Below are 25,372 nucleotides of genomic sequence, written 5' to 3' on the forward strand. Positions count from 1 at the left end.
GACCCGCGCTGCCTCTGGCTTTGTAACCGGTTGCCGCTGCCTCCGCCGAATGTGCAGCTGTGCCCTAACTATGCAGTACTGCTCACCGGAGTAAAGTATTTATCACGAGACACTAGCTTCATGGCCTGAAACGGCATTGCTGCCACCTGCAGGAGGAGCGGCTCCTGTCCAGATCATACCTGTGCTTTCTATGCAGTCTTTCTTGGGAAATTTTGTTTTGTAGATTCAATCATCTATTGGTAAGGAAATTTTTGGAAAATCCAGTGAGTTCTAAAAATTACTTAATATGGAAATACTAGTTTTGTAATAGGTGTTCTCCATCATCAGCCCAGAGCATTAATTTTAGGGTGTGTTCTGTTAATCATTTCTGATTCTTAACACCAGGTGAGCCGTGTGGAAAAGCTTAGACAAGGACGGTGCCTTCTCGCTGCCACTCTGCCCTGCTGGCCGGCGGCTCCCCTCGTGGCCCATGGCCAGTGGCCAAGCGTGCAGGCCCCTAGTGGATGCTGCTGTCCTCCCACAGGGACACAAGGTCGCTGACAGTCTGCGTTGGGAAGCTGTCTGTACTTAAAGTTTTGCGTTTTCAGTTTGACACGCTATTTGGGCGGGTTCTGATACATTTCAAGTGGCATTTTGTACAATGAAGTGCAGAATTCAGGAGTTTAAAGTGTGCACAGGACCTCCCTAGGTTGGACGGAGTCTTTAGGCCGTTTGTAACTGTTTTCCTACACCGGGAGGACACGACAAGCACCCTGTGCCTTCTTAGCTGTTCCCCTGGAGATGTTATATTTTCTAATAAACTTTTCACCCCCTCCTCTTCACATCTACAGCTTTCTTAAGTCCTGATGTTCACACGGGCTCCTTTTCTTTCCAACGTGGTCGGTTCTTGAGGGAGAGCCCTGCTGAGCGTGCTTCTTCCCTGTCTGGCGTGCTGGCTCACCCAGCCTTCCAGCCCTTGCCCTCTGGGTCAGAGGTAGCCTCCGCTCCCCACCTCTAGACCAACACATTATAGACAAAGCATGCGAGCCACTATCTGCACATTTTGGGGTTGGGCAGGCCAGATTCTAGCACTAGATCATTCTTGGAGAGCGTGTGGCTAGATTCCCAGAGAAGGCGTGTGTGTGTGCGCACACGCGTGTGCATGGTACTAGGTGTACCAGTAGTGGGAACGGCCTAGGAAGATTTGGGAAAGCTCTGATTATTAATATATTTCAAAAGAAAATAATTAGTATATTTCAAAATAGTTGTGTCAAAATGGCGGCAGACATGGGTAAAGAAAGGACTTGGTTTCTGCCTAAAACAGGCAGCTATTCCAATGTAAATCAACCTAGCTCAAAGTAATTAACCAGTCCATAGGAGAGAACTAGGCCTTTATCTAAAGACAGATCCTAAGAGAGGAGAACTAGGCTTTTATCTAAAGACAGATCTACTTGATCTAGGGAGGATGGAGCAGGGTTTGACCTCGCCCTTCATGAAAGGAGACACCTTGCCACACCTTGCTGGGGGAGGTACCTTACAGGGTTAAGAGGCGGTACCTTACAGGTCGTGGGTATAAAAGGCCGAGTCCACGTGTAATTCCTTTGGTGTACTCATTCAAGTCACCCCTCCATGCCAGTCTGGTATGGAGCTGTATTTCTAGCTCCTGTGTTTCTATCTTTTCCTCTTTTTCTGTTTTTTTGTTTCTTTGGGGAGTTTTGGGGAAATTATTCCCAGGGGTCTAACAAAGATCCCTGGGGACAGTTCCCCAAATCCATAACACTAGGGACTGAAGCCAGGGGCATTCTACCAAGGCACACCAAATCCATAACACTAGGGACTGACCCCAGGGCATTCTACCAAGGCACACCAAATCCATAACACTAGGGACTGAAGCCAGGGCATTCTACCAAGGCACACCTCAGACCCTGTTTATTTCTTGGTTGGAAATTGGATCTCACTAGGCTACTGAGTCTTGCTGAATTGCTGAGGTTGTCCTAAGCTTTTGGTCCTCTGTCTAAGCCTCCCAAGTTCTGGAATTACAGGCGTGCACCATCATGCCCAGTTCAGAGAAGGCGTGTAAGCTGCTAGACTGACTACAGGGAAAGTCGGGACTCCAGGAAGCCACCGAGGAGTGCCCTGCAGCCTTTCCTCAAACCCTTGCTGTTGATAGAAGTGGGTCAGCAGAACAGACAGGGCAACATGGCAGGGGAGTACTAGCCCTGAGAGCTCCTGGGTGTGCCGGGTGGGGCTTCACCGGGGTGGGTGCCTTGGCACAGACTCACCCCTTGGCCCTATAGGAGAGGCACCATTTTATGGAGGAGGGGACATCCAGGCCATATTGGCAGGCTGGTGTCCTCTTCACCCTGCCCAAAGCAGGGTGGACAACCAGAACAGGCCTCAGATGTTCTTACGGAGCCCTGCAGACTCCAGCAGGTGGGGTTGGGGTGGGGGGTGGGCATGCAAGGCGTTTTGTACTATTGTCCCATTGTCTGGGTGTGTCTGATGTGTTCCAAAGTAGAAACAGAAGCAGGAGCCAGGCGTGGTGGCGCACACTTGTAATCCCAGCGCTTGGGAGGCTGAGACAGGAGGATTGCACAGGTTCGAAGCCAGCCTCAGCTACTTATGCTCTCGGCAACTTAGTGAGACCCTGTTTCCAAATAAAGTATAAAATAGGTCTGGGAGTGTAGCCCGGGGGTAGAAAAGTCCCTGGGTTCCAACCCCAGTACCACCACACACACACAGAAACAGAAGCACGACCCGGGGTGACACTTTGGCTTCCGCCCTTGGACTTAGAGCTCCTGAGGCAATGCAGAGAATGAAAAGGCCGGTACTCGGGGGACTCAAAGCTGCTGCGGCTGCTGGCCCTCCTGATGTTTCTTGCCAGTGCGAGCTCCCGCCCGGGCTCAGCTGGCTGCAGCTTTTGGCACGGATGGCCCGCCTGCCAGTGCCCGAGCACCGGGCCTGGGGAGCCCCTCGGCCGGCCCCCGCAGCCTCCGTGGCCTCCGGAGAGGCTGGCCAGCTCCGCCCGGGGTCGCCCGCTGCGGGCAGCCCGGGGGCTCGCCAGGCCCTAGGCGCGCTCGGCCGGCGACCAAACCCAGGCCGCCACCGCGGAAGCCGCGCCCCGCCCGCCGTCCCGGCGTGCCCCGCGCCGCGGGGGCGGGACTTCCGGCGCGCGGCTCTCTAGTTCCGCCGTCCCGGAAGCGCGGAGCCTGCGGTCGCCCGGGCGACGGCGCGGGCCCTCGGCAGGTAGGGCTTGGGGCTGGGCCGGGCTGGCCGGCCGGGCGGGCGACGGCGAGGCCGGGAGGGGCGGGACACGGAGGCCGCGCTGTGCCGGCGCGGGCTGGCGTGGAGAGCGCCCGCGGCGCCCCTCGCTCCCCGAGCCCAGCCGAGCTGCGAGGCGCCGGCCGGCCGGGTGGTCTCCACGCCAGGCCGCCCCGCCCCTGAGGACGCCCGGCCTCGGGGAGCTGCCGACCCTGCGGCCGCTGCACCGGGTGGCGCTGCCCACCGCGCCCCGGCGAGTTTGTAAGCCGGCCCGACGGAGAGGGGGCCGGACAGCAGGGCCGCCCGTCTGTCGGGAAGGCGGCGTGTGGCTTCCGACCCGGGGACTGGGCTGAGACTTTGACCTTCCGACTTCACCCGCGCTGTTGGGGGCTGCAGAGATGAGACGCTGGCTTAAAAACAAGCCGCTAGCCGGGCGTGGTGGCGCACGCTCTGAATCCCAGTACTTGGGAGACTGAGTCAGGAAGATGGCAGGTCCGCAGCCAGCCTCAGCTACTTAGTGAGGCCCTCTGCAGCTTAGACTCTGTTAAAAAAAAAAAAAAAATAGGGCTGAAAAGCCCGGCGTGGTGGCGCACGCTGGTAATCCCAGCATTTGTGAGGCTGAGACGGGAGGATCGCGGTTCGAGGACAGCCTCAGCTACTACTTAGGCCCTTTGGAACTCAGACCCCGTTTCAAAATAAAGAATTAAAAAAAAAATAGGGCTGGGGGTGTAGCTCGGAGGTAGAATGCCGCTGGGTTCCATCCCCAGTACTACGTGTGCACGCACACGCCTCCTTCCCCCCTCAAGGCCAGGTTGCTGCCAGTCCTGCAGCTCTGGCTGGCTTCTAGCTGAGTTTGATTCACAAACATTCCCAGTACAGAGGAGAGGTACCTTTGCCTTCCACAGTGGAAGGTCTCTCCCTGGTGGATGCTGCGTCTGTTCAGTGGGGCAGGACCCCCATTAGTCTCAGCAGGGGTAAAGGATGCCAAGAGCAGGGGAGGATGTTTCTCTGCGTTGGCCGTTTTTGACCCTGGCTGTGTGTATTTTCTGGAATATTCTCTGCCAGTGTTTTATTTTCCCACCCTTGTCTCTTCCCAGTTTTCTTCCTCCTTCAGATTTTACCTACTAATATTTACAAGAGAAAAAATAGCAACTATAGGCTTCAAACAAATACTAGTTCAGTATCAGACATATCCCCGCCAGATGCTGCTCTGAGGCTGGAGATGGGTCCCTGAAGCCTCTGGGAGCTTGCCCCCAGGGCTCTCGGTCTCAATAACTCGGTCCCTCTGTGTTCCAATGAACGTTTGTCACGGCGCCCAGCGTTCACCTCTGAGGAGCAAGATGTACCTGCATCTCTGGCCACAGGTTCGGATCTCACAGGACCTGAGGGCCTCGTCTTTGTACACTGGGTGACCAGCTGCCATGTGGTGGGGCCTGAGAGCAGAGAGACCAGGCAGGCGGACCTGTTGCTCTCAGCTCTTTTCCACCTGTGCTACTTGTAGCCCCAGAGATGGCAGAAGACAATCATGGGATGTAGGCCCCTGGCAAAGCAAAGAGCAGATGTTTTGGGGTGTGGAGGGTGCCAGGTTGCAGCCCCAGGGCTCCCTCAGGTTGGGCATGGACCTCAGTCCCTTTGAGAGGCTCCTGCCGTCCCTGGTAGGCTTGTATCTGAACAAGGATGGATCTGGGCACTCTCCTGTTTTTGTTTTTGTTTTGCTGTACTGGGGGGTGGAACCCCAGGGACATTCTATCTCCGAGATCCACCTCTTGCCCTATTTTTTATTCTTTATTTTGAAACAGGGTCTCACTGAGTTGCAGAGGGCCTCACTAAGTAGCTGAGGCTGGCTTCGAACCGCGATCCTCCGGTCTCAGCCTCCCAAGTGCTGGGATCACACGTGTGTACCACCACGCTCGGCTTCTCTCCTGGTTTTTAACATCGTATGTTGTAGTGGCAGGAAGAAATCATGGACGTGGATGCTGAAAGAGAGAAAATAACAAAAGAGATCAAGGAGTTGGAGAGGGTCTTGGACCCCAGCTCCTCTAGCCTCCACGTGGGGGTCTGGGAATCCAGTCTCGATTCAGATTCCGAAGCAGGTGAGCCCTGTGCCTGGCCTTTTGAGGTGTGGCTGGAACACTGCGCGCCCTCAGGTTCTGTTCAGCCACCTTGAACACATGCTGCTGTGTAGCAAGGAGCCGTACCTGCCCAGACCACCCTTACCCCAGCCAGAGTGGGTCCTAGCCCACAGTGCTAGCTAGCCCGTTGGCTGTGTGCGCATCCTCCTCCCCAGGGCCTGCTGGTGAGCGTGCCAGCCTGGGCGGAGGGCCCAAAGCTCGGCCCCTCGGCCTGGGCAGTCCCACCTGCACTCAAGGGCCGCCTCGGGCTGGCCCTGCCTCCCTGTGTGTGGAGCTCGCCGCTCTGCTGCTCCTGTCCCACTCCGTTGTTGGTCTTTAGCACTGCGTACTTGTTTCCAACAGATTCATTGCCTTGTGAAGATGTGGATGCCGCCGACCCCCCGCTCTTGGTAAAGCTGCTGCTCCCAGCTCGGCTGCTGGGTCATGCCTCACCACCTCCACAGTGGCTTGGGGGCGGGGGTGATTTAAGCCCTACTGGTTTTTCTCTATTATAAAAGTAGTGCACAGACATCTTGGAGTATTATCAAAGTTAAAATTGTCCCCAGAAACAACCACTGCCAACTTGGTGACCGTTTGCTGGCCTGCTCCCAGCTTACCCTCTGCCCTCAGCTTCCCAGGCTGGACACTGAGGCTGGCTCCAGCCAGTCAGCGAGAGCGGATAAACCGGGGCAGCGCCCGGCAGTGCGTGGTCATGCCCGTCATTACTTCTATATTTTATTTTGGGAAACTTACAACCTGCTTGTTTTAGAGAGTCTCCTAGTAGGGGTAAGGGCTGTGTAGTCCCTCTAATGGACAGAGTTCCCTGGTCTGGGAGCATATTGCCCCCAGTGGACGTGTTGGTATTCCAAGCTCTTGGATGTGATATTTCCACAGGGAGTTAAGTCCAGGATTTGCAGGAACGTTTCTTATAGTAATTGGAAACTGTTTCCACACACTGACCGGATCCAGGACACACTCCCTGCAGTTGGATTGCCTCTGGGACATTAGGACACTTGCACACTTGGGGATGCCGGGCCCCCAAACATCAGTGTTCCCTTGCCACCCGCCAGTCACCTCTGGGCTCCATGGAGGGGATGTGCCAGGGCCGTGGGGAGGGGAATGGCCCCATGTCCCATCTCCACACCGCTGCCTCTGGCTCCTCACCAGGAAGAAGAACGGTGGGGTGAAGCCAGCAACGACGAGGAGGACCTCAAGGACAAAGCCCTCCCCGAAGACCCGGAGACCTGCCTGCAGCTCAACATGGTCTACCAGGAGGTTATCCAAGAGAAGCTGGCCGAAGTCAGCCTGCTGCTGGCCCAGAACCGGGAGCAGCAGGTAGGGCGGCCCCAGCCTCCCAGGACGGGCTGGGCTTGTCATGCCCAGCTGCTGGTCCACAGATACCCTTGCTTCTACCCAGGAGGAGATCACCTTGGGTCTGCCTGGGCCCAGAGGCCCCAAGGTGAAGGATGGCAAGAGCCTGCCCTCAAACATGTACATAGGCCACTTCCTGAAGCCATACTTCAAGGACAGGGTCACCGGAGTGGTGAGTGGCCCGGGCCCTGCGTGGTCTTGAGTTCCCTGGGTCTGTTGGGATCACAGTTTGCCTGCCTCCTTAAAACCCTGCCTCGTGTCAGGGCCTCCCTTCCTGGATGGGCAGGTGGACTGCTGCCCTGTGAGCAAGCCACCTGGGGCCTGCAACTGGGAAGTCCTCGGGCAGGTCACGGTGCCGCCGATGGCAGGCCCGTGCTCCAGTCGCCCCCTGTGGAGTCGCGAGCCCACCTTGTGCTGGGTGGGTCATGCCCAGAGCCATTCGTGTGGGGCATAGGTCCGGTGTCTGGCCGCATGTGGGTGATTATGCAAGGCTGCTGAGGGAAGGGGCTCTCAGGCCCAGCCTGCCCTGTGGCGGGCGTGGCTTGTTCTGCCGTAGTGTAACACATGCACTCTGACAGGGGCCTCCTGCCAACGAAGACACTCGGGAGAAGGCAGCCCAGGGCATCAAGGCTTTCAAGGAGCTCCTGGTGACCAAGTGTAAGTGCCTAGGCCAGGCCCTCAGGCAACACGGGGGCTGCGGAGACCTTGCCCGTGGCCCTGCCTTGCCAGGGCTGCGCCGTGCTTCCCAGGTCTGTCTCCTGTGGCCTTGTGGGTTCCTTAGGCCTGGGCATGACTGGCCAGGTGACCCCTTGCCCTTCCCTTGCTGAGTGGGCTCCGTCTGGAAGTGCCAGCCACGGGTAGACGGGGCCACACGCACCCCCACTCTGGCCTCTCCCGCCCAGTTTTGGCATGCCCCACCCTGCAGCGCGGGGGCTTTGCTGGACAGAGGGGCTGGCTTCTGGGTTCCTGGCTCGCCACCCAGCTGGCATCAAGGGGCTTTAGTGCAGCTGCTGCTCCCTGAGTGTGGAAGCCGAGGTGGTGCCCAGGGTCGCAGAGAGGTTTCAGGGAAGCAGTGTGCATCCTGGGCACTGGGCCCCACCATGCCATGTCACTCCTCCTCAGGGAAACACTGGGAGAAAGCCCTGCTCCGCAAGTCCGTGGTGAGTGACCGCCTGCAGCGCCTGCTCCAGCCCAAGTTACTGAAGTAAGTCAGCTGCGCAGGCCGTGTGGCTTTCGCCGCAGGGGAGCCAAGGCGAGCCCACCACAGCTGCCTCGCTCTGCAGCCGCCCTTCCAGCCCAGAGCGACCTCAGCGCCCACGCCACACCCAGGCATGCTGGGGCTCAGCACGAGCCACATGCAGCTGTGGGGCTCAGGCAGTCTCTCTTCTCTGGGCCCCTTCCCCATGCACAAGGACCGTCATCTGGCCATGAATGGTCAAAGGCACCGCTGCCTTGATGGTTGTGGGTGGAGACATGGGTGCCTCGGAGCTTGGGCGCCGGCCGACTCAAGCAGTACCTCAAGAAACACAGTCTGGCCGGGTGAGGCTGTGCGCGCTTGTCATTCTCCCACTTGGGAGGCTGAGACAGGAGGATTGTACAGGTTCAAAGCCAGCCTCAGCTACTTAGGCTCTCAGCAACTTAGTGAGACCCTGTTTCCAAAAAAAAAGTATAAAATAGGTCTGGGAGTGTAGCCTAGGAGGTAGAAAAGCCCCTGGGTTCTACCCCCAGTACAAGAAAGAAAGGAAGGAAGGGAGGGAGGGAAGAAAAACAAAAAACAAAAGGCAGGCAGAGTCTGGCCTGTCCTATCCTCACTGCCTGCTGGAGGGTCTGGCCGTACGGTGCCTGGTGGCTGGGAGCGGGGCAGTGTGTTCAGGGTGAAGGAGCCGGAGCAGATGGCGTCTCAGTACCGAGAGGCCTGGAGCCTCCAAACCCCACCAGCTGCCTCACGGCCATGACAGCAGCCTCTCCTGGAGCTGAGAGAGGGCCAGGTCTTCTCTGGCCAGTTCTGGGAAGCAGCTATTTGCTGTAGCAGCAACTGCAGGCTAAGAGTCAGGGGCCCTGTAGTCGCCCGTGTCTTGTGCAGGTAGGTTTGGCAGAGGGACCAGGCGCTGAGATACGGGGCAGCAGATAGCTACTGCCTGCGTCTGCAGATAGAGTGCAGCTGTTGCCCTGAAAAGCACTGAGCCTCAGGACACCCAGAGGCGCTTCCGTGCTTCCTCTGCTCTGAGGCACAAGCAGGATGGGCCTGAGCACACACCCCACCGCCAGGCTGTGCTCTGTAACTGGCCTCCAGAGTCCTGCAGCGCCAATCTCCTGCAGGCTCGAGTACTTGTGCCAGAAGCAGAGCCGGGCCTCCAGCGAGCCCGAGAAGCAGGCGCTGGAGAAGCAGGTCAGGGAGGCAGAGGAGGAGATCCAGAACATCAAGTAAGCTGGGCCTCTGGGGCCTCGGGGAGGGCGGCCGCGGCTGCCACCCCAACACCCGCGCTTCCCTCCAGCCAGCTTCCAGAGGAGGCCCTGCTGGGGAGCAGACTGGACAGCCACGACTGGGAGAAGATCTCCAACGTCCATGTGAGGGGGGCCGTGCTCCCTGTGGGTGGGCTTCTCCCCAGCTGGGACCCTGCATTCTAGTCTAGCAGCTGGGAAGGCACGTGGCTTCGAGGTGCCTCATGTGAGGTCCACACTCTCCAAGCACCCAGCTTTGCGTTTGGAGCCAAGTCTGAACCTTGACCTGGGCCAGACCTGGTGAGCTGGCCAGAGGTTGCACTCACTTCTGCTCCCAGAAGCCACCAGCCCACAGCGATAGCTCAGCCCAGTTGTGTCTGGGAGTTCTGGAGCTCGCGGCCTCACGCGGCTGTGTCTTGCTAGCGCAGTTTGAAGGGATCCGCAGCGCAGAGGAGATCCAGAAGTTTTGGCAGAGCTTTGAGCACCCGAGCATCAACAAGCAAGAGTGGAGTGAGGAGGAGGTGGAGCGGCTGAGGGCCATCGCGGCCACACATGGCCACCTCATGTGGCACCTGGTTGCAGAGGAGCTGGGGGTGAGCACCAGGCACCGCCGGGAGGACACGGGCTCACCGTGTGCCTGATCCCTTCCCTGGGAGCCCAAGGCGTCTGGGCTTGAGACGGAAGGGTATGAGTTTCACTAGTAAGGAAGCTGCGCCCTGGCTGCAGGTGGGTGGTGTGGTCTGCCATGCGCTGGACCAAGCGTGTCCATGCACACAGCAGACAGGATCCAGATCCCAGAGGCAGCAGGCAGGGTTGTGCTGCAGGGCTGTGTGCGGAGAAGCCCCTGACTCCGTGTGCTCTTGTTTGGCCTTGGGAAGACCAGCCGCAGTGCCTTCCAGTGCCTGCAGAAGTTCCAGCAGCACAACAAAGCCCTGAAGCGCAAGGAGTGGACGGAGGAGGAGGACCGCATGCTCACCCAGCTGGTCCAGGAGATGCGCGTGGGGAGCCACATCCCGTACCGCAGAAGTGAGCATCCGCCATGCGAGCCCCGGGCCCTCAGCTGTCCCACCTACATGGAGCAGAGAGCTCAGCACTCCCTGCTGCGCAGCTCTCCCTGCTGCGCTCATGTGAGGAGGCCGGGAGAGAGGATGTGTCACCGTGGGGTCCGGGTGGTCAGAGTGGCCCTCCCGCGGGGTCCACCTGGATGGCCAGTCCCTGAGCCCTCCGCCCCGGCTGTCTACTACATGGGATGCGGGCATCTGAGCCCCACCCTTCCCTTCTGTTCCCAGTTGTCTACTACATGGAGGGGAGAGACTCCATGCAGCTCATCTACCGGTGGACCAAGAGCTTGGATCCAAGCCTGAAAAGGGGGTCCTGGACCCCAGAGGAAGATGCCGTAAGCTTGTGGGGTCTGCGGGGACCTGGCCCCTGGAAAGGCCCTGGGTGTCCTCCATGGCTGCTGTGCCCTGGTTCCCTCCTAAAGCTGGCAGACTTCAGACCAGGGGGTACTGCCCAGCCCACAAGGTGTCAGCTGTTTTCTTTTCTTTTTTTTTTTTTTTTTTTTGGTGGTACTGGGGTTCCTGGAAGCCATTCTACCTCCGGGATACACTCCCACGGGCTACACTCCCAGACCTATTTTTTTACCTTTTTATGTGGAAACAGGGTCTCTTAAGCCAGCAAGGCAGGCTCCGAACCAGCGCGATCCTCCTGTCTCCGCTTCCCAAGCGTGGGGATTACAAGCGTGCGCCACCACGCCTGGCCAGCTGTTTTCTTGATCTTCCCTGCAGAAGCTACTTCGAGCTGTTGCCAAATACGGGGAGCAGGGTTGGTTTAAAATCCGAGAAGAGGTGCCAGGTAGAAGCGATGCCCAGTGCCGAGACCGGTGAGTTGCGTGGCGCTGGGCGAGGGAAGGGCTTGCTTGCATTGCTCTCCTGAGGCCACGGGGCGGGCTGGGTGACAGGCTCTCACAGCAGGAGCTAGCCAGGGCGGACCAGCTGGGAAGCAAGAAAAGCTATTCTTTTTTGTAACCCAGACTTTTTTTGGGGGGAGGGGGCTGGTACTGGGGATGGAATCCAGGAGCATTCAAGCTCCGAGATATACTCCCAGCCCTATTTTTTTTTTTTTATTATTATTTTTAAATTTTTAAATTTATTTATTTTGCGGGTTTGGAGATGGAACTCAGGGGCCTTCGACCTCCGAGCTACACCCCCTGCCCTATTTTTTATTCTTTATTTTGAAACAGAGTCTCACTAAGTTGCAGAGGGCCTCACTAAGTAGCTGAGACTGTCCGCGAACCGTGATCCTCCTGTCTCAGCCTCCTGAATGCTGGTATTACAAGCATGCACCACCACGCTCAGCTTTTTATTTTTATTTTGAAGTAGGGTCTCGCTAGGTTGATGAGTCTCACTACTTGCTGAGGCTGTCCTTGAACCTGCGTTCCTCCTGTCTCAGCTTCCCAAGTACTGGGATTACGCGTGTCTGTCCCATGCCCGTCTAACCCCGGCTTTCATACTTGGTTTGTGTTGCTCGTCCACCAGGAGGACACCGCAGGCTCCACCTGGCAGCTCCTGGCCAGCATCCCCCCGAGCCACTGGGCAGAAGGCTGCAGCTCCGGCCTTTACCTGCTTGGCTAGAGCAGCTCGTTGTGCTGTGGTTCACATGCCTTATGGCTAAATCTGAGTGCGCAGCTCAGCGGGTTTAGTGCAGGCATTGAGCTGTGCAGCCATCACGGCCATGTTAAAACATTTTGATTGGCCAGGCATGGTGGCGCACACTTGGAACCCCCGCGCTTGGGAGATTGAGACAGGAGGATCACGCAGGTTCGAAGCCAGCCTCAGCTACTTAGTGAGGCTCTCAGCAACTTAGTGAGACCCTGTTTCAAAATAAAATATAAGATAGGCTGGGAGTATAGCCCGGAGGTAGAAAGCCCCTGGGTTTCACCCCTAATACCACCAAAAAATTTTTTTGATTGCCCCAGAAAGGAACCCCACTCAGCTGCGCCAAGGACTCAGCCCCAAAGTGGGCAAAGGTCTTGAGCAGGCTCTGCAGAGAGGACGCACAAAGGGCAGATGGACACCTGCACAGGCTGATCCACAAGCCAAAACCATGGCAGGGCGGCTTTTTATGTGTGTGTGGTACTGGGGGCTAACTCCTGGGCTCCCTGTCACCGCGTTATACCCCCCAACCCACTGTATGTTTTGAGACGAGTCTCGCTAAGTTGGCCGAGCTAACCTAGAGTTTACAGTCCTCCTGCCTCGGCCTCCTGAGCAGCTGGGATCACAGGTGTGTGCCACCATTAAAGATAGCTCTAGAGCCAAGCATGGTGACGAACACCTACAATCGCAGAAACTGGGAGGCCGAGACAGGATTGCAGGTCGTAACCAGCCTCAGCAAGTAGGAAGACTCAGCAGCCTGGCAAGACCCTGTTTCAAAACAAAACAGAGAAGGTGGGCTGGGGTGCGTCTTGGAGGTAGGTCGTCCCTGGGTTTAGTGCCACAGAAATAAGTGAGTGAATAATTCTACAGCTGAGTGTGAGCTGCGCGCCTTCAGTCCTCTGTAAGGCTGAGACAGGAGGTCCCAGGTCAAACCAGCCTCAGCAACCCAGCGAAACCCTGCTTCAAAGCAGAAAGACTTTAAGAAAAGGCTTGGGGAGCCAGGCAGGGTGGCGCACACTTGTAATCCCAGTATTTGGGAGGCTGAGACAGGAGGATCGAGGTTTGAGGGCAGCCTCAGCTACTTAGGCCCTTTGCAACTCAGACCCTATTTCAAAATAAAGAATAAAAAATAGGGCTGAGGTAGCTCAAAGGTAGAATGCCCGAGTTCCATCCCCAGTACTGCAAAGAATAAGGGGGAGCTTGGGGCTGTAGCTCAGGTAGAGTGACTCTTGTGTCGAACACCTAGTACTACAGCCAATCAATCAATCAATAAATCTGAGCCCCAAACACGGTGGCATATGCCTGTTATCCCAGTACTTGAGAGGCTGAGACAGGAGGATCACAGGTTCAAGGCCAGCCTCAGCATCTTAGCAAGACACTGTCTGAAAATAAATATAAAAGGAGCCAAGCATGGTGTTACACTCCTGTAATCGCAGGGCTTAGGATGCTGAGACAGAAAAATCGCAGGTTCAAACCCATCATCAGCACCTTAGCGAGACTGTTTCCAAATAAAATAAGTCTCGAAGTATAGTTCAGAGACAGGAAGCCCCTGTACTCCGTCCCGCGCACCTCAGAATAGATGTGAACCGAGGTTACAGCTCGGAGGTAGAACGCTCTTGGATCCAACCCCCAGCACCAAAAAGAGCTGCTGGACACAGAGCCCGGCGTGGCGATGGGGGACGGTGATCCTAGCACTCGGGAGGCGAGGCTAACCTCAGCCACGTAGCGAGACCCTGTTGGAAAGGAAATAAAACAGGGCTGGCTGAGAGTGTAGCTCTAAGACACAATGCCTCTGGACTTAATCCCCAGTACCCCCCCCCTCCCGTCGTGTACTCGAAACAACTGGTAGGCGAACCCCAAGAGAATTTAGAGCAGGGGCTCAAAGCAGATACTTGTAGGACAGTGTTCATGGGAGCGTTGCTCACGATGTGCGCAAAGAAGATGGGTGCAGCCGGGCGTGGGCGCACTTGTCATCCCCGCCTCGGGAGGTGGAGACAGGAGGATCGCACAGGTTCAAAGCCAGCCTCAGCTACTGAGTGAGGCTCTCGGCAACTTAGTGAGACCCTCGGCAACTTAGTGAGACCCTGTTTCCAAATAAAATAGAAAATAGGTCTGGGAGTATAACCAGGAGGCAGAAGGCCCCTGAGTTCTCCACCCCCAGTACCACAAAAAAAAAGAAAGAAAGAAAATTGGTATATACATGCAGTGGAATACTACTTAGTCTTAAAAAATAGGGAAATTCTGACACACGGTATTTCTATACATTCTGACCGCATATTTGTGCACATATGCTTTTTAATTTTGTCTCATTTGGTTTGGGGTTTTGTACTGCTGGGGATCGAACCTGGGCCTTATACATACCGCACACTGGGCAAGTGCTCTACCACTGAGCCACCGCCCAGATGAGCATACATTTTATTTTTTTCAGTACAGGGTATGGAACCCAGGGCACTGTGCCTCCAAGCTACACTCAGCCCTAGTTTTTAGTCTTTATTTATTTATTTTATTTTATTTTATTTATTTATTTATTTTTTTGGTGGTACTGAGTTTCCTGGAAACCCTTCTATCTACCTCCGGGCTACACTCCCAGACACACACACACACACACATATATATATATATATGTATATGTATATGTATATATATATATTTTTTTTTTTAAACAGGGTCTCTTAAGCCAGTGAGGCTGGCTTCGAACCTGCATGATCCTCCTGTCTCCACTTCTCAAGTGCGGCGCCACCACGCCCAGCATATATATAATTTTTTTTTTTTTTTTTTGGTGGCACTGGGGTTCCTGGAAGCCCTTCTACCTCCGGGCTACTCTCCCAGACCTATTTTATATCTTTTTTATTGGAAACAGGGTCTCTTAAGCCAGCAAGGCTGGCTCTGAATCACTGCAATCTCCGTTTCCATCTCCCAAGCACATGGATTACAAACATGCGCCACCATGGCCGGATATATATATATATATATTTTTTTTTTGTGATACTGGGGATGGGCCTTCTACTTCCGGTCTACACTCACAGATCTATTTTATACTTTATTTGGAAACGGTTGCACTAAGTAGCTGAGGCTGGCTTTGAACCTGTGCGATCCTCCTGTCTCAGCCTCCCAAGCAGTGGGTTACAAGCGTGCGCCACCACGCCCGGCCTGTCTTTATTTTTGAAACGCTGTCACCAAGTTGCAGAGGGCCTCACTAAGTAGCTGAGGCGCTCTGCAAATCGCCATCCTCTAGTCTCCACCTCCCGAATGCTGCGATTACAAGCATGCGCCACCACAACCGGCAAATAGACATTTTTGTTTGCGGGTCTGGGGAATGGAACCCAGGGGCATTTGACCCCTGAGCTACACCCCCTGCCCAATTTTTTATTCTTTATTTTGAAACCGGGTCTCACTGAGTTGCGGAAGGCCTCACTAAGTAGCTGAGGCTGTCCGCGAACCGTGATCCTCCGGTCTCAGCCTCCCGAATGCTGGGATTACAGTTGTGCGCCACCACGCCCGGCTGAATATATGTTTTTATATGAACATAAATGTCCATCTCTTTTTTGGTTATGGGGATTGAACCCAGAGACATCTACTTATGGGATACACCCCCAGCCCTATTTAACTTTTTTTTTTTTGGTGGTACTGGGGATGGAACCCTTCTGCCTCCAGGCTACACTCCCAGACCTATTTTATATTTTATTCGCAAACAGGGTCTCTTAAGCCAGTGAGGCTGGCTTTGAGCCTGTGCGATCCTCCTGTCTCCACTTCCCCAGCGTGGGGATTGCAAGCGTGCACCACCACGCCCGGCATCTGTTTTTTTATTTTGACAGTCTTGCTAAGTTTCTGAGGCTGAGTGCAAACCCGCGATCCTCCTGTCTCAGCCTCCCGAGGACTGGGATTACAAGCTGCACCGCCACGCCCAGCTCTCCTGTGGATTTCCCTGGTGGCTAATTATGTTGAGTTTGCGTGTGCCTATTGGCTAAAAATATGGAATGTACGTGTGTAGGGAGCATACGTGTACACATACAGAGGTATGCTCGTGTATATCCACACGTACATTGACTTGTCTTCATGCTCAGGTCCTTTGCCTGCTTTTTAAAATACTCTGTCATTGGCCTGTAAGAGCTCTGTATATTTTCCAGGTACAAGTCCTTTATCAGATGTGTGATTTGCAAATATTCTCCCAACTTGTGGCTTGTTTTCCGTTTACATTGATTTATTGACTGCGGTATTGGGGATGGAACCCAGGGCCATTCGATCTCCGAGCTACACCCCCTGCCCTGTTTTTTATTCTTTATTTGGAAACTAGGTCTCACTAAGTTGCGAAGGGCCTCACTAAGCAGCTGAGGCTGGCCGCGAACCGCGATCCTCCTGTCTCAGCCTCCCGAGTGCTGGGATTACCAGCACTCGGGAGGCTGGTAATCCAGGCAGTGTGCGCCACCACGCCCGCCTCTTTCCATTTTCCTGGTGGTGTCCTTGGAAACAACATGAAATGTGATCGTGGCTGGAGTCTCTTCATGTGCATGTCCCTTGTGCTTTGGTGCCATGGACGGAAGGCAGACGGAGTGGAGCTTAGCCTGAGCCCTCTGTCCCCTGCCGCTTGCAGGTACCTCAGAAGGTTGCATTCCAGCTTGAAGAAGGGGCGATGGGATGTGGAGGAGGAGGAGCGGCTGCGGGAGCTCACAGAGAAGCACGGCGTGGGTGAGTGCCCGCCCGGCCTGCGCCGCTCCTCTGGCTGCACCGAAGCCAGCACCTCCCGCCTGCTGTCTCGCCGTCTTAAATGGCGGCCGGTCTTCCCGTTGCAGATTTGGGGTCCTGTTTTGTTTCATTTTGTCCTGGGGAAACCCAGGGCCTCCTGCAAGCTAGGCAAGCACTACACGGCTCCCGCACCCTGTGGCGCCCGTTGCCAATCAGCACATGTTCACTACAGCGTAGGAAGTAGCTAGCCACCTTGCTCGGCCCTGCCGGGGTCCCACGCGGCCTGCACTGCTAGAAGGGCCGCTTTCCCAGGTGCCCCTGTGGCTGCCACTTTACCTAATGCGTTAGATCGGGGACCCTGTGCCTCCGCCCTTCCTCGGGGCCCATGCCGTGGTTATTCAGCCGGGCTTCTCTTGACAGACACAAGTTACTTCCCATCGTTGCTGCAGCTCTGGAATGAGCTGAGCTGTTTGTTTTTTGGGGGTAGGCTCACTAAATATTTGTACTGTCAGAATAAATCCTAAGTTCTGGTACATGCATATTACAAAGGCTTCTGTCCCCCGCTGTCAACCTGCCCCAGGCAGCATTGTGCTGGTTTCCCTGCTGCCAGCGCGACCCGACAGAGCACACAGCCCTGAAATGGCTGGCTTGGAGCCCGGTTATTAACAGCAGATATGCGAGGACCCTGGTCAGGACGTACGGATGATTTCTCCCTCTTGGTCGTATGTTTGCCAGAACTTCCCTGAGGGGCTCATGCTTGCCTGAAGATTGGGTGCTGCCAAATAGGCTCACCAACATCAGTGACACCTCTTCTTGCTGAACACCCAAGGGTGCTGGAACCCTTTCTAAGGGGCCCCAGCTCAGCTCTTGGAGGCGCTGGGTCCTTTCCAAGCGGGAGGTGTGTGTCATCAGTCGACACGAGGCAGCTTATGTGTCATTTGCTCTTGTAGGGCACTGGGCCAGGATAGCTTTGGAACTTCCCCACCGGTCGGGCTCCCAGTGTCTGACCAAGTGGAGAGCCATGGCTGGGGTGAGGCGCCTGCGGGCCACGGGTGGGTGGGATGGAGGGAGCGCGGGCTGGGGAGGCGCCTGCGGGCCACGGGTGGGGTGGGATGGAGGGAGCGCGGGCTGGGGAGGCACGTCCCCTCTCTGGCCCAGCTGTGTTGTCTTCTGTCGGCAGAGGCGGAGGCAGAGGGAAACCCTGCCCTGCCCTGCTGGCAGCCGTCCTCTGTCCTGGAAGTCTTCCGCTTAAGCCTCTCTCTGAGGGCTGGCCCGCCTGCCTCTCCTTCATTTCTGGATAGCTAAAGCCTCCAAATGGCCCTTTTCCCCCCTGCAGAAGAGGCAGGGTCAGCAGAGGCGGCGGCACCGAACCTTTCGCAGTGTGCGCTGGAGCTCCAGCAGCAGTAGCAGTAATAGCAGCAGCAGCAGCAATGGCAGCAGCGGCAGCAGCAGCAGCAGCAGCAGCGAGGACTCAGACGGGGAGCTGGAGGAGCCCCAGGAGGGTCACAAAGTGCTGCCGCCCCCACAGTACGTGGTGCCGGACATAGACCTGTGGGTGCCTGCCCGAAAGAGCACCAGCCTGCCACAGAGAGAGGCAGGAGGCTGCCTGGGGCGCCCCGCCGCCGGCCCTCCCAGGGGGTCTGATAGCACCCAGGGCCGCAACAAGGAAGCTGCCGCCACAGCCACGGCTCCTGGAGAGGAGGGGAGCCAGAAGCAGGCCCCGCCCGGGCTCCGTGCCACCGTCCCACCAAGTGTCACAGCAGACACCCTCCCAGCGCGCTTGGAGGAGCTGGCCTGCGAGGTGGGTGCCAGCCCCCGAGGCTCCCTGACGTGTGAGGGAGAGCGGCTGCTCTGTGCTTCTGGTGGTCACTGAGGCTGGCCCTCGGGCAGTGTGGCATCCTGGCCTCCAGCCTTCCCAGTAGCCATTGCTCACTGGAGTGTTCTGCTTTGGGTAGATTTCAGAATTGCCCAAGTGCAGCAACCTCCATTTCCCAACATGTTTGCTTTAAAAGCCACAAGGGAGGAGCCCATTGTAGGGTGCACACCTGTAATCCCAGTACTTGGGAGGCTGAGACAGGAAGATTGCAAGTTCAAGTATAGCCTCAGCAACTTATTGAGACTCTCAGCAACCTAGCAAGACCATGCTTCAAAACAAAAATAAAAAAGGACTGAAGGGGCTGGGCGTGGTGCCGCACGCTTGTAATCCCCGCACTTGGGAGGTGGAGGCGGGAGGATTGCACAGGTTCAAAGCCAGTCTCACTGGCTTAAGAGACCCTGTTTCCAAATAAGAATATAAAATAGGTCTGGGAGTGTAGCCCAGAGGTAGAAGGGTTTCCAGGAACCCCAGCACCACCAAAAAAAAAAAAAAAAAAAAAGGACTGAAGGTGTAGCTCAGAGATCAAATGTGCCTGGATTCAATCCCTAGCACACCCCCCCCAAAAAAAAAGCCACAGGAAAAGCTGTTTCCATAGCTGGTGAGAGTCTGAACTTGGGGGCGCTTTTGAAACATTTCACTCCAGTCCTCACCTGTGCACCGTTCCTGAGGTCTCCCCATTTGGAGCCTTGTCCACCTGCCAGGTGTGACCTGTACTGGCCGGTTCCTGTCTTCAAGGAGCTGGGGCCCTGGGCTTGGATGCAGGTGTAGCTCTGCCCGGGTTGTGGGAGAGGTCGGCACAGCCAGCCAGAGCACATCCCATGGCCAGTGGTCACATGAGCAGGAAGCTCCTTGGGGAGAGGGACCTGCTGCAGCCCAGGGGTCCCTGAGTGTCCTGGCAGGACCCTGGGTGCGGCACCTACCCCCTTTGGGGAGGCCCTGTTGGGAACCCCACTCTTCCCTCAGTGGACTGTTCCCAAGTAGTGGCGGTGCCGTAGCATGCACCTCTGGTTAGGGTGGGAGGTGTCCACACCAGGGGTCTGTGACACGCAACCTGCGGACAGCACCCCGGAGGGTGCTCAGGACCAACACGGCTTCCCGGGGCCTGCTGGTGATGGCCTGAATTTACCACACAGGGCTGCCGCTGTGCTGGCTGTGGGGACACCAGGGTGCTTTCCACTGGCCGGGGTCTCAGGTGCCTTTTTCCTGCAGCCGCCTCCATCTGGCTCAGCCCCTGGGCCTGGCCCTGCTGGTATCCTGCCCAGGTCTTACCTGCGGCAGCTGAGGCCTCCAGCCTTCCGGAGTGGGCAGCGGCGCCGGAGGCAGTCTCTGCGCCGGAGGCTCCTTAAGCGCAGGCTCCTGCTGGCCGTGACGCCCTGGGTGGGCGACCTCACCCTGCTGCGCCCTCCCAAGCCCGCGGAGGTGCACACCACAGGTATTGCCTGGGAGCCTCCTGGGGCTGAGGGTGGAGTAGGCCGCACGTGGGGGTCTGGGGGAGGGCGTGGGCACCGTCCCTGGGCATTGGGGGTGCTGGCTTTCCCTCTGCCTGGCAGCCTCCTGCGCTGTGCTGGGGCAGCCATGGGTTCTGGGCTGGCCACCCCGCCCGAGGCTCCTCGGGCTCCCAGAGCCTCTCCCACCGTGTGCCTCCCCAGCCGGCAGCGTCCGAATGCAGCTAGAGAGCGCCCCCCTGACCAGCACCCCAGTGTTCACGCTGCTGACCCAGGTGAGCCGGCGAGCGCGTGGCCATGCGCTTTGTTCCTTTGGTGGACTTTGAAGTTTGCCGTAGGGCTACTTTTGAAAATCTGATTTGCTAATGGCCTCCATCCTCAAACCCAGCCCCACAGCCCACAGCTCAGGTGAATATGAAGTGCACCTGGCCATCCATCTTAACCCTTTAGCAGCACCCTGGGAAAGGCAGCACTAGGGCACCCGGCCATCCATCTTAACCCTTTAGCAGCACCCTGGGAAGGGCAGCACTAGGGCACCCGGCCATCCATCTTAACCCTTTAGCAGCACCCTGGAAGGGCAGGCACTAGGGTCCTGGGTCTCAGTAGAAGCTGTTGGGTGGGGAAGGTGGCAGACGGAAGGAGGATAGCCATGGCCTGAGGCGGCCTGAGGACCAAGTCTAGGCTGAGGGCGCTTGAACCATCGTGGCTCAGCACAGCTGGCCCAGGCTCTTGCCAGAGCCTCTGGACTTTGATTGCGCCTGAGAGCAGCCCCAGTCAGGACCACAGTCAAGGCCTCCCTCCCCCATCGAGCCCCTCTGGTGCCTGGGCCTGTGGTCGGCTGAGCCAGGAGGTTGTTTCTCCTGTCTCTTAGCTGCTGCAGATTGATACTGCTGGTTGCCTGGAGGTCATAGGAGAGAGGAAGGCCCAGCTGCCCACACTGCTGCAGCCTGGCATTCGGGGCCCACCGCCACGTTCTTCACAGGTACCAATGCTTGGGAACAAGAGCAGCAAGTGCTGGCCTCCCAGGGAGGGGGCACTCCCAGGCTTCCAAGGGAGGGGGCATCAGAGCAGCCCCTGGGTCCCTGCGAGGTAGGTGCAGGTGGCCAGAGCCCTGAGCATGCCCAGCTATAGACCTGTTTTGCCCCTGCCGCCACCTGACCAGGCAGAGTGGGGAGCTGTGGGGCTATATACCCCATAAACCAAACCCACAGACCCACGTGCCAGCGGGAGGCCTCACCCCAGAGCCCTGTCACCTGGGAGGACAGCAAAACCTCAGACACAACGTGTGCCCGAGGACTAACAGCTCCACACAGTCCCAACCACACACACGAACACCGGCCAGGGTGCCGGAGCCGTACTGGAGCCTGCAGGACCAGCCTCAGCCGTGCACGGCCGAGGGGGAGGCTGGGCCCCTGTCCCCACTGCAGAGAGTGGCGAGGGAGAATCTGTGACAAGTGGCTGACTCTCCTCCCCTCCTTTTGCAGGCCCCTGTGAATGCCCGGACGACTCCAGGTACCACCTCCTGCTTCTCTCTGTCTTGAGGGGAGAGGCAGCACCTACCCCGTTTTGAGCCACAGCCTGTGGCCCTGGGGACGGTCTCTGGATTCCTACCTGGGCCACAAGCCTGGCAGGGCTTGAGCAGGAGGCACCCGGAGGCCAGAGGCTGCCTTAAGCAAGGGCTACTTGTGCTGTGGCCACGGGCCCCCCCATACCTGCAGAACCCTGAGGAGGGAGGAGCATGGGCCCAGCAGCCCCTGGTTTTGAAGGTGTTTGAGATTTAGGGCTACCCTTGGCCTGTTCACCATGCAGCGGCCACAGCACTGGGCTTTGGGGTCCATGCGTAGGCTATCAGGCAGCTAGCGCCCCTCGGCTCAGGACCTGACTCTGCCCATGTCCAACAGCCACCCGCTGCAGGCACCTCCAGTGTCCTGGGCTCGAGCCCGCCACCCCCCATCAACCATAGTGTCTGTCCTCCCGCAGGCTGTCTCTCCCAAAACGTGCCAGCCCAGGGCCCTGCAAAGCGCACCAGCCACAGAGCGAGCGCGGGGCCAGCACCCTCATCCCGGGCGCCCATGGCTGCCCTGTGCGGCCCGCTGCCCAAGCCCAAGACTGTGTCAGAGCTGTTACGGGAGAAGCGTCTCCGTGAGGCCCGTGCCAAGAAGGCTGCCCAGGGCCCCGCGGCTCCCCAGCCCCAGCTGCTGGTCTCCTCGCCTGTGTTTCTTCAGCCCTCTCTGCTGCCAGCTCCCCAGGGCCCCGCGGCCGCAAGCCCTACAGTCTCTAGCTCCCCCATGGTGGCCGGTTGGTGCCCCTCCGCCTCCCAGCAGGAGGTCGGGTTTTCAGCCAAGGACAAGCAACTCCCCGTGCTGCAAGCCCTGCCGCTCGCCCTCACACCAGGCCTCGGCCCCGTGCCTGTGGGCTGCCTTCCGAGCTGCGTGGGACAGCCCCAGGTCCCTGCCACGTCCCGCAGGCAGGGACTGCCTGAGGTGCTACCCTTTCTCCCTGCAGCCCCCAGCCCCACGCATCTGCCCACGCAGCCTCTCAGTGTGACTCCGGCTCTGGGCGCACCCGGGGCTGGGTCCTCTCTAGCAGCCAGCATCTCACTGCCGGTCACCTGGGTACTCACAGCCCAGGGGCTGTTCCCTGTGCCAGTGCCAGCCATGATGGGCCTCCCGGGGCCAGCAGAGACCACCAACCCCTCAAGGCCACCAGCAACACTGCCACCTCCTCCCCACAAGAGTCCTCTTTGCCCTCAGCAGCCCCCAGCCAGTGTGAATGCAGAGCCCACCCCTTCCTCCAGGATGGACCCCTCCATCCCCCCAGCATGCCCCCCACCCCAAAGTATTGCAGAAGTGGGTGGTGATATTCCCTATACCCCTGGAGAGGCCCAGGTGGCCAGGGAGGCATCGCAGCCCAGGACGTCTTCCCAAGCAGAGCGCCCTGGGCCTAGCCCGCTGCCTGCCCAGGGTAGTAGTGGCCCCAGCGGTGATCAAGCAGGAGCACCAGCGTCCTGCCCCACACCTGCGGGTCTGGAGAAGGGTGCCTTGGACCTGGGTCTGCTCTCCCTGGAGAGTGACACGGCCACTCGGGAGTGGCTGAGAGGACAGCAAGGGGTGTGCCTGCCCCCTCTGGGCTGCAGGCTGCCCTACCAGCCCCCCGCCCTGTGCAGCCTGCGCACGTTGGCCAGCCTCCTGCTCCACAAAAAGGCCTTGGAGCACAGGGCCGCCTCACTGGCAGCCAGTGGGCCAGCCGGGGCCGAGCCTGAGCTTGGGGCCCTGCGGGCCTCACTGGAGCTGGTGCGAACACAGCTGCAGGACAACCCAGCCTACCTGCTGCTGAAGGCACGGTTCCTAGCAGCTTTCACCCTCCCGGCGTTCCTGGCCACCCTGCCCCCCCGTGGTGTCCCCACCACCCTGTCAGTGGCCATGAGGGTGGGCCCTGAGAGCGAGGACGAGGACCTGGAACTCGAGGACAGGAGCGGCTGGCCAGGCTGCACGGACAGCAAAGAGCAGACGGGGCCCGAGGTCACACACTCCCTCCAGGTGAGTGCCAGGCCAGCGGCGCCGGGCAGGGGCCCTAGCCCACCCCTGAAACTGAGCTTCCCGACCAGTGCTAGAAGGCGGCCTCCAGGGGGCAGCCAGCCCCGCACGCGGGCATGCACGGTCAGCAGAGGGCGGTCGCTCTGGGAGCTGGCTCCTCCAGGTGTCTGCTCATGAAGCCTTTTCTAGACTTACTTCATCTTATCCAGGAGAACCCTGAAGTAAAGTCCTTAGGACTGCCCTGCCCTCCCTGCCTGGCCCGAGGAGTGCCCCGCAGTCGCTTCCTGTTAAGGGCCTCGGGCATTTGTGTGAAACCAGGGGACTCCAGCCCATCCTGCCTGCTCCCTTCCTGGGCGCTGTGGCAGTGCCAGGGTACCCTGGAGCAACGAGGAAAGCCGTAGTGCTGGGATGGCCGCCAGGCCCCGTAGGCTAAGTCTGCAGCCGCCTGGTCTGTGCCTCGCCGCCCTGCACTGGGCCTCGTCTCAGGAGGCAGGGGCTGCTTAAAGGGAGACCCCTACGAGAGAGAGAGGGCAGCAGAAGGCCTGCCTGGCCCAGCCCTGCAGGCATGCCCTTCCTGGACAAACCAGGGGTTCTGCTAGGCGGGGCAGGTGCCGTCCCCTCCCTCGTCAAGTCTCTGTGTCAGGGGAGGTCACTTGTCTGCCCTTGCCGGGCCTCTTGCTTTAGGAAGCTATGGACCCTGGTGAGGGTACTGCCCCCTCATGCCTGGACAGCTCCTATGACCTTGACATGCTCAGGACCCGGCGCTCCCGGTACCCCCGAAAGAGGTGGCAGCTGTGAGAGCCAGGTGAGTCTCAAGGCCAGAGCCAGGACGGGGGCTGCCGGGCGCAAGCTCCCTCGGCTCTGCACGGTAGCACCCAGGCTGAGGCCTGGGACCTTTGGCCTGTCCTCTTGTCTACCCTGGCTCCACACCAGGAGCGAGATGGCACTGACAGGGCCCAGCACATGGTCACAGGTGTGGCCTGTCTGCCATTAGACAGGGCCAGGGCCCCTAACCTGGAGCAACTTTGCTTCCACCGCGGGGCCCCAGGCCTGGAGAGCAGGTGCCAGGAGAGGCAACTATCTAGATACACAGTGATCTCGGTGGGCCTGTGTCCTCGCGGCCCAGGTCATCTTGGCTCTAGCCCCTCGGTAGCACTGCCGCCTGCTGGGGTACATGGGGTCCGCATGCCCCGCCATCTAGGTGCTCCTCTGTTTCAGGACAAGGATTCCTGCTGGCAAGAGGCAGGGCCCATGCCTGCCCAGAAGCCCACCACTCACCCTGTAGGAAAGAGCAGCCCGAAGCAGGGGGCTGCTGGTCCGACCGACCTCCGCCTGCCCACAGGAGGGGACTCCGCAGGCCGCCTTTCCATCCCAGGCCGCCGGCTGGTCTCAGCACATGTCCAGATGTTTGAAGAGGAAATGTTCTATTTTCTAATTAAAATGCCAAATAGCATTTTGTGGTTTTGTCGTCTTGAGGTACCAGGCAGTGTACCCAGAGCCGCCAGCAGTTAGACGTGGGCCACCAGCCAGTGCTGGAGCGGCCCCGCCTCTTTCGGCCTGCGGGCGTGCGGTGCCCACTAGCTTAGACACAGGAGCTGTGGGCTGCCTTCCCGGCCTGCAAACCCACAGACCCCAGCAGAGGGCGGCACAGCTCTTTCCGTTTTGTGAAAACAGGCTGTGGTTCTGGCCCGCGCCCTCCCCGGAAGGCCCTTGGCCCGGTGGCCCCTCTGCCCTGTCACTGAGCTTGCCCCACCTCGTCACGCCGTGGGCTTCCCCCTCGGCCCCACGCCTGGGGCTCTCCTATGGTTCACTCCTGGGTGCTTCGTTTTCTACTATAGAGAGGCAGTAGTGTCCCCAGCCTGGTGCCTGTGCCAGCCTTAGTGGTCGCCATGTGACTACCGGCAGACCACCACGAGTGCCCGTGTGCCTGTTCCCTTTGTGACTTCCTTTGACCTGTGGGTTAATGGGAGAAGTCTCGCTTAACTCCCAAGTATTTGGGGGGGTTGCCCTTTTC

The 25,372-nt window shown here is 58.2% G+C and overlaps 1 protein-coding gene across 1 annotated transcript; it reads left to right on the forward strand.

Moving 5' to 3' along the window:
• Positions 1-5,203: 5,203 nt before the first annotated feature.
• On the forward strand, positions 5,204-24,156 carry SNAPC4 (small nuclear RNA activating complex polypeptide 4; the record flags this gene model as incomplete). The annotated part of the gene is made up of 20 exons (XM_080709478.1): positions 5,204-5,333; positions 5,715-5,761; positions 6,519-6,686; positions 6,769-6,894; positions 7,301-7,379; positions 7,845-7,926; positions 9,042-9,146; positions 9,218-9,290; positions 9,593-9,757; positions 10,043-10,190; positions 10,454-10,560; positions 10,952-11,046; positions 16,410-16,504; positions 17,452-17,531; positions 17,838-18,302; positions 19,587-19,809; positions 20,027-20,097; positions 20,694-20,804; positions 21,724-23,361; positions 24,043-24,156. 20 exons carry the CDS (start codon positions 5,204-5,206, stop codon positions 24,154-24,156), a joined length of 4,122 nt encoding a protein of 1,373 aa, XP_080565604.1.
• Positions 24,157-25,372: the final 1,216 nt, after the last annotated feature.

This window comes from Muscardinus avellanarius, assembly GCF_963383645.1.
Source record: "Muscardinus avellanarius genome assembly, chromosome: 13".
Taxonomy (NCBI): Eukaryota; Metazoa; Chordata; class Mammalia; order Rodentia; family Gliridae; genus Muscardinus; species Muscardinus avellanarius.